The sequence below is a fragment of the Puntigrus tetrazona genome, chromosome 15 (genome assembly GCF_018831695.1).
Source record: "Puntigrus tetrazona isolate hp1 chromosome 15, ASM1883169v1, whole genome shotgun sequence".
Taxonomy (NCBI): Eukaryota; Metazoa; Chordata; class Actinopteri; order Cypriniformes; family Cyprinidae; genus Puntigrus; species Puntigrus tetrazona.
The window spans coordinates 19,111,226-19,119,867 of record NC_056713.1 but is presented as its reverse complement, the minus strand read 5'-3'; the positions used below and the strand labels follow the sequence as shown (position 1 = coordinate 19,119,867).

Here is an 8,642-nt window from a genome sequence, read left to right as displayed (position 1 = left end):
CAAACTGGTAACCTTTATGCAAAGAGTTCTCATTGTTATGAAAGCTCCTTTCTGCCACAAAAACCCCCCCTAAAAATTGTGCTTGCAATATATATATATTTTTTTCAGACTTTGTGTTCAGGATTTCCAGAATTCTAAACTCAGATTTAAACTCATTTTTCCCCCTAATTCTCACAAAGTTTATATCTCACAGTAAAAAAAAAACAGTTCTGAGTTGCACAAATCTGAATTTATATCTCACAATTCTGTTTATCTTGCAACTGTGACTTTTTTATATTTCAAACAGTGCAATGTAAAAAAAAAAATCTGATTTTACATACGGCTTATCTAATCCTCTTCTGTCTTGTTTCTCTTTCTCACTGAATCAGTAGTGCCAGTATGTTGACAACAGCTCTTAATACAAGATAAAAGTACAGGTATGATGGGTATAAAGTGATTTACAACACAACAAAGTTATAAGCCTTTATTATCAATATGTGCATAAAATTGTCACATGCTGGAATGGGAGAATGCTTCCTTCTAACTTACTGGGCTATGTGTGTGAGAGAGAATAACATTAACCTAGTCACTTAATTTATCAGCGACTTCCTGAGATCTTCATACTTCCTTATTGTTCCTATCTTAATTGTGAATTCCCAGTTATATGTAGTGGAGTAGGAAAAAAATGTGGACCATAAAATTAGCTTTTATTACAACAGGAATATCTTCACACAGCCAAAACAACTCATCCCAAGTGCACATGTATTTGTGTTTGATAAGAAAACTCCTTTTAGTTTTATTAAGGAGAATTCAGTGGTCTCTTTAGACTTAGATTAGTAACTAACCACCTAGCAACGCCTCTGAATGCCCTAGCAACATGCCTGTTGCCCTAGTTTGATTTTTGCATGAACAAACATGACTCGTTTATATTTAGAGCGTTGATATCCACACTTGTGAGATTGGGTTTCATTCAAAGTCAGCAGAGATGTCGGAAAAACACGACGTATTAGTCAGTGGATTCCTCGCATTCAAACTCAAGCAGTTCAAATAACACCTGAGCGAGTTCAACAGGTATGGCAGGGTAAAAGGAAAGAGGGAGGGATAGGCAAAGAAAAACATGCAAAGAGGTGGAGACTCGTTGCTTACGTTAACTAGCAGATGATGAAAACCATAGTGAAAGGACTGAATGAGACAGAAAGGACTGGACTGCACACATTTCACACTACTTTGCTGGAAGCACAGCTGGAATATGAGCTTCTGGAGCCAGGTGAACTTCAGAGGCACGTGAACATCTGGGTTCAACTGCTCTTCAGTTCATAGGTAGTGGCATGTTTTAGAAACATTTTTTAACTTTAAAATAATCATTTATTTTGAAGTACGTGAGCTTAAATTATTTGTTAATATGCAAATGTAGAGTAACAATTAGTTACAAATGCAGGTGGAAAAGTGTATGGCACATGACTACTTTTAAATGTTTTTTTGAGTCAACCTTAGGCCTAGTTTCAGAAATAACACTTTTTTTTTTTAAGTAATCGACTTAAAAACTAACCTTCAGTGTGACAACTAGCCCCTGCGCCGTCTGTAAACGTAGGGTGTGTTATTGTCAGAATTGGTGACAGGTCTCAACTGACTTTATCTGGTTTCTGCTAAACATGTGGGTGTGTGCCTTCAATTTGGGAAGTCATTAAGTTCAAAATATATTAATTATACCAACATGTTCTGAAAAAGAACCTGTTCTGTGCGTGGCTCAATTAGCTGATGCACCTGAAAATGAATGTTTTGATAAACACATACTGTGTTGTAAATGGCTACCGGGTAAAACCTTTACATTTTGGACTACATTCGGTTCCAGGACAATTAAAGTGAACCCAGATTTTACTTACAGTACAAGTTATATGCAATGTTCGTTCACGCTTATTTTTTAGACATTCCTATTTTGTGACTTTCATCACCTGACTTGTGAAGTTAAAGCTTAACTATAAACATACAGAATGAAAATGGGATCACCTTGTTGTAAAACCTTGATATTCTGGTTTGCATTCCTGCGCAGTCAGACTTCAGAGTTTAGGTCAAACATTCTTTTTGAATTTTCTAACTAATTCTGGGTTAATCTGTCAAACTGAAAAGCAGTTAGCACAAAAAAAAAATATAATGCTAAAATGGATCGTCATGCTGTTTAGCAACAGGTGATTACAAACTACCTCATAGTATCCATGCACTTACCGAAAACAACAAATTTGAGGAAGTTAAAAACCTCATGAGTATTGTGTCTGTAATTTATGTACAAACTGACCAGGCAAAATTTCTACAGATGTATAAGCAGGTTGTGGACAGTTCGTGTTCATTCAGTGTTATCAACCTCATAAACATGCAAATAAGAATAGTAGCCTCTAGGCAAGATTATATATAAAACATTGAACAAGATAACTCATATTAACCCTGCTTGTTAAATAGTCATACAAATCTATTTCTTTCAAATAGAAGACCTTGTTAAAAAAAACATGCATGTTTGCTCTTATTGAGTATTATATTTGATACAACATACGCCCCTATAGTAGATTGTGCTTAACAGGTTTTTCTGCAAAGTTTTGATCATATTGATCATTTAGAGGCCTTTGCGTATCATATGACGCAGTCAGCTTTATAGGGTTAAGAATGACCCTGGATTAAAGATTTCAAATGTAAAAGATGACCGCTGTGGCAAACTCGGAGCTATGCATGACCTATAATGGAATATAAAAAAAAAAAACAAGCAGTAACCACAAGTGTATGTGTAAACTGTTCTCGTCACACTTGACCGCTAATGGTACAATTTCGTTTACAATCTCCACCCTGGTGTTACATAGCTGTACGCTTTAGTGACCTCAGTTTGTTCATTACCACTTTACATACACAAGCTCTTAAAGGTCACTCTACACTTCTAAGTAACAGAAGTTTACATCTGTTCCAGAACAGCAATGAATACCATTGATTGTACAACGTTCTTTATTGGCATCTATGGCTCCACGAAGAACCTTTAACATCCATGGAAACTTTCTACTGCACAAAAGGTTCTTCATTGTTTAAAAGGGTCCTTTAGATAAACGTTCTATATTGGCGTTAATGGTTCATTGAAAATCCTTTAACATGCCCATGAATCTGCCCATTACACTAAATGTTTTTTAGATTATTAAAATGTTTTTCACAGTAAAATAGTTTGGTAACACTTTAGAACAGGTAACACTTGTTAACTATTAACTCAGAGTTTTCCCTCAATAAATTTTCAATTTGCTGCTTATTAATAGTAAAGCACTTGTTAAGTTTAGGTACTGGGTAGGATTAGGGATGTAGAAAAAGGAATTAATACGTGCTTAATTAGCACTAATAAATAGCTAATATTCTAGCAATTTGCGCGCTAATAAGCAACGTATAGGTGTAACTGTAAAATAAGTGTTGCCAATAGTTCTTTCAAGTACTGAAGGGTTTTTGGGAGCCAGAATGGTTCTTCTAAAGCATGATATGCAGTGTAATTTGTAACCTAGGCTGTTTTCTTTCCATCTTCCCTCAGAGTCTTGTCTGCTCAACACTACCTTTTTCTCTTAATCTGCTCCTGTGGATCTAAAGCTCTACATGATGAGCGACCACAAAGAGAAACCCCAGGGCAGCAAAAAAGGGCCCAATGTCAAACCGAAGCTTGACAGCAAGGGCAGCTTCAACCTGGGAACTTCAGAGCAACGTCAGAGACACAAGACTCTTAGGAGAAGCCGCAGCAATGATGCAGAAATCCGTCGTCGAGAAAGTAGCCGAGGTAGAGAAAGGGACTGGAGAGAGGGAGGAAGGCAACAACGGGGTCGCAGCGAGGAGGGCAGGAGGAGAGTTCGTGACTCAGAGTATAGACACCACAAGACCGAACAACCCAGAGATGACCTGCAGGACACAGAGTGCATTGTGTGTTTCTGCAGCTTTGACAACGTCTTCAAAGCTCCCAAGCTGCTCTCCTGCGGACACACGTTCTGCTTGGAATGCCTGGCTCGCATCAACGTGAATTCTTCAGAGATCAAGACGCTGTCTTGTCCGATCTGCCGGGAGCCGACGGAAATCCGACACGGCCGAGATCTACCACAGTTGGGAAACAACGAAGACATCTTCCGCAAACTCCCAGCAGAGATGCAACGGGCGCTTTCCGTGCGGTTTAAACGCAGCAAGGGCAAACTCATTCTCAAGAATCCTCCACCCAACAGCCTCATTAAGACCTCCTTAAATTTGCCGGTGTTGAAGAAGAAAGAGGAGCAGGTGGGTGGAAACCCGCTTGGAGTCATGGAGGAAGGCCTCGGCCAGGCGACTATAATCGATGTGGGAAGGCCGCCAAGCAGGATGAGGGGTCGCATGAGAAGGATGATGTATTCCAATCAATGCTATTATGCCGTTGTCGCAGCCATCATCGCAATCACTGTGGCATTAATGTTGGTGGGCATCTTCACCTTTGTGGTGATGCCCTATATGCACAAACCAGATAGACCATTCCAGAACCAAACTTCTTCAGATACATCGCCTTGAAAAATGAGGAAACTGACAGCACTAAGGAAGGATGGCGAGCAGAGCAAAACAAGCTATTCTCGGTGGGGCCTGTTGCATTGAAAACAAAACAGCATTTTTTTGCTTTTGTGCAAGATGCTTCAGACTTACTTGATAGGAATGAACTGGAAAAACTTGAATATACGATGCACTGAAGTCTATTAAGCACAGACATATTTTACACGAACTGAGACACTGTTTTGCAAAAGGTCTTTAAGAACATCAGGGAACAATGACATCTATTCTGACCAGAACTGTATTTTTTAAAGAAATTTTAAAGGACTGTATCATACAATATTACTATTCCAATTTGATTTCATGAAGAATTATGTATTTTCATGTATTTCTTATCTATATGGTTTATGGTATTGCTGCTAAAGGACAAAAATGTAACAATTCAACAATGCAAATCACCTCAGTTTAAAAAGTGCATTGCAGCACTATTGTAAGCTCATAAATGTTCTTTCTTATGTTAGAAAGACATTTATTAGAAACAGATACTTCTGATATATACTGCACATAATGTAAATATTATAATCTGATATATATATAGTTTATGTTCTTTCTTTTTTTTTAATTCTTTACACAAATGGGAAGAGGCCAAGGTGGAAAATAATAAACAATTAAGAACATTCACTGTCTGAGTGGCATGCGATTACAACTTCATTAAGAAAACATAAAAATAAAATAAACTTGATGGCTTTGTAATGTCATATAGACTTGTATGTCTCCTTCTTAGTTAAATTAAGCATAAACATTTCACAAGTGCATGGGAACAGTTATTTCAGCAGGATTTTAATATCATAAATAGGGGTAACATACACATAAGGACCAAACGGCAGTTGAAAATACGTTCTGCTCTGATTGCACGATAAAAACTGCTCAAAGGCAAACACTGGAAATAAAAGTAACCTACTTATTAAATAGCGTAGAAAACATTCATTTATTTGTTAATGTCAAGTTCAGACAAAATTGCTAATTTTTGACAATATTGCACAACTCACTGTTGCGCACTATTACATTATTTAGCCCAATGTTTGGTTCATGTGTCTGGCTGGTTCAGCCAAATTGTCAGTTTCCCAATCCAGTCGTAACGCAGTCCTGTTTTGCATTAATCACCATGTACCAAATGCCCTCCGGTGTACATTCTGTACAGTGCAGACATTTACAAGTTACAGTTTTAGACTCATTAAGAAATTAAGCTTTCCATATTCCTCCGTATTCTTTCCTCCATTCTATCCATTTTCCACCACTTTATCTTCTGCGGGGTCAGAAGGAGATGGAGCCCGTCCTAGTGTCAAAATATAGCATTATTCAGTTTAATAATCTATTAGAGACATCATGTCCTCATAACCTAGTAACAAAGGCACGTGTTTATTTATGCAACAAAGCTAATATCTGCCAGCATGTCAAGTTCATGTGCGTGTTTTTAATATAGGTTAGAGGCTGTTTTTGCCCTTTTTAATTTTGTTATAAATATTTATTTTAATGTAATAGGTCATCGTTTATATAATTTTCTTCGAACGTCTACGTTTGTTTTTCTAAATAAAAGACACGCAAAAATGCTCTCGAAAAACAGAACTGACTAGCAAAAATTCCTGACTTCTCATCAGGCAGCAGCGCGATTGCTGTCTCGACTTTGGCGTATATATGGCACGCCAGAACCTGGTTTTGCGACGTGTTGCTGGATCAAGCTCTTTGTTGACCCTGGAACAACATTGCGATTAATCAATCAAATCCGAAGAACCAGTTCATAGTTTTTGTGAAGTGTAGGCTTACAAACGGTGTTTGGTGCTTGTACATCAGTCTTATTCATCTATCATTTCCTCTGATTTCAGGCATTACTCATGGGTAAGGCTAGGTTTAGGTGTAGAGATAAAAAAAAAAAGTTTTTGGATTAAAATGTTGTTGCAGGGTCAAAATATGTTGACCCAAGAACACCTAGAACTCAGCATGCTATGACAACCACGTGTTTGTTGTGCATGGTTATGGCTATGGTTTTCGCGTGCATATGATACGAGATTTATTGGCGTGTATATGATACGCAGTTTTCGCGTCTAATCCCACCCCTCGCCAAGCATATAGACGCTAAAGTACATTTCTCGTTTATATCCCACGAGTTTTCGTTTTTATTCCACGCACTCATCCGTACATTCGCGATATGGGGTAGTCCTCTTTACCGATTCCCACGTTTTCCTGATTTACGAGTGCTTTAAAATAAAAAGTAGCCTATCCCCTCGAAAATAACTTTAATTCGCACTGTGTACACGAGGGGGACGTGAAGTACGCGGTTTCGCCCGCATGCAGGTTGTTAAATAACCAACACCCCTCGATCTGACGCAAGTCTTGGAGCAGGACTCCACATAACGCTGCCATTCAGAGTCCAAATCGGGCTCCGGGGTCGCACAACCCCTCTTTAGGTACCAAAGAGCGATTTAAAAGGACCACAAGAGTCCCAAAAGAAAGTCCGCGATGGCCTCGACGCCCTCCGCTTCAGCGCTGTCAGCCGTGCTCCGGTGTCAGGGGAAGATCCTCGCCAGAAAACAGGCGAACAAGAAGCGGCCTCCGGCGGCAGTGTACGGGCTCGGGGTGACTTGCGGAGACTCGGTCAAATCTTATTTTCGCTCTCTCTGGGGATTCATATTTGACAGGGAGCGAGCGGAGATTCCCGGGGTTTTGTCCGTGGCCGTGCGATTTGAAAAATCGGGAAAGTCTTCGGTAGCGAACGATCGATGCAAAAATGTGGCCAAAAGCCCCCCAAAGACTGGCAGGCAAATATTAACTAGGAAAGCTTCGAGCGAACCAAATCAGTGGCCAAAGACGAGACTGGCGTCGGAATACGCTTCTGCTTTTAAATCACAGCGTTATAGAGTTTCAGTCAAAAACGACCTGGTTCTGCGACTGGACGGCACGTTTTTGCGAAAACTGAAGTCAGATTATCCGTGGACATGCATTTGTGTAGTTTGCAAGAGCACGCTAAACTACAGTAACGTAGACCCTTTTTCTTTCGGCCTGTTGTGTATTTTAAGGAATAAACTGATATATTTCACTACGGCGGTGTCAGACGGTCTGCAGAAGCAACTCGGAATAGGCTGGAACCAGCTTCATCCGGATGTAAGTTGTCGCCAGTGTGCTTTTAAAAGGTCACCAGAAGTCAAACATTTTAATTGATTCATTTCTCTCTTTTTTTTTGCCTGCAATAATATACACGCTTGATTATCCTAACACATTTATTTTGTTCAAATTTAAGAAGCGACAGATTCCAGAGTATTTTATTTCAAATTATTTTCCATACAGCCACACAAATGTGTTACATAATTGTGACATTCAGCTATTAATAAAAAGAGTATTTTCCTGCTTAAAAGCACAGAAATTATAGTAACCTATATATTCTAACAGTCAGAAATTGGAACATGCTGCTAGTGGCATGCACCGATGTTTAGTTGGCTTAACATCCTAATGTTTAACTTTTTTTTTCTGTTTTTTTAGTGTGATAAGTTGAGTGGGTGTGCCAGACGTACTTCTGAACATCACGAGGATCGGCCTAAGAAACTGGAAGGAGCTGAACCTGGGGAATGAGTCTTCCGCCGAAGATCTGAAGACAATGTGGATGACATGCACTTCACACAAATGCACTTTTTAGATAGATAGATGCGCTGCCTTGTTCGCGTCGGCTTTATGGAATGTATTGTATAGTTTTATACACTTTGCACTTGATTTTACACTGTTGTTGCCACCCTGGTTTTCCTTGTGCGGAAAACTTCCAATGGAACCGAGCTGACCCTAATCGGCTTTTATAATCTAGCAACTTTTTTAAATATTTAAAAGTACACAAATGTTGTTAAGTTAACAGGAAAGTGCTACTGCCATGCTTGACTTTGTGTATTTTAATACCTCATAACAATATTTAATTAAATGTGTTTTTTGTGTAAGGAATTAAACAATAAAAAAATTTAAAAACACAAATTTGAATCTTGAGAGTCTTGAGCTATATTATTTCACATAATCTTTTGATTGCATCTATCTATCTATCTATCTATCTATCTATCTATCTATCTATCCATCCATCCATCCATCTGTGTTGTATTTCTACTGCTGTCAGGAATGAA

General features: G+C 38.7%; 2 protein-coding genes across 2 annotated transcripts; both read left to right on the top strand.

The window, feature by feature from the left end:
* The first annotated feature begins 1,142 nt into the window (after positions 1 to 1,142).
* rnf183 (ring finger protein 183) lies at positions 1,143 to 5,246 on the top strand. The gene is made up of 2 exons (XM_043259713.1): positions 1,143 to 1,299; positions 3,527 to 5,246. The coding sequence occupies exon 2, from the start codon at positions 3,589 to 3,591 to the stop codon at positions 4,513 to 4,515; it is 927 nt and encodes a 308-aa protein (XP_043115648.1). The 5' UTR covers positions 1,143 to 1,299; positions 3,527 to 3,588; the 3' UTR covers positions 4,516 to 5,246.
* Positions 5,247 to 6,705: 1,459 nt separating this feature from the next.
* LOC122359421 lies at positions 6,706 to 8,505 on the top strand. The gene is made up of 2 exons (XM_043259714.1): positions 6,706 to 7,647; positions 8,023 to 8,505. Exons 1-2 carry the CDS (start codon positions 7,006 to 7,008, stop codon positions 8,110 to 8,112), a joined length of 732 nt encoding a protein of 243 aa, XP_043115649.1. The 5' UTR covers positions 6,706 to 7,005; the 3' UTR covers positions 8,113 to 8,505.
* Positions 8,506 to 8,642: the final 137 nt, after the last annotated feature.

What these genes read in the sequence shown, in the direction of transcription:
- rnf183 (XM_043259713.1), top strand. Translation starts at nt 3,589, where the DNA reads ATGATGAGCGACCACAAAGAGAAACCCCAGGGCAGCAAAAAAGGGCCC.
- LOC122359421 (XM_043259714.1), top strand. Translation starts at nt 7,006, where the DNA reads ATGGCCTCGACGCCCTCCGCTTCAGCGCTGTCAGCCGTGCTCCGGTGT. An exon ending in GGAACCAGCTTCATCCGGAT is followed by an intron (nt 7,648 to 8,022) that starts GTAAGTTGTCGC and finishes CTGTTTTTTTAG; the next exon opens with TGTGATAAGTTGAGTGGGTG.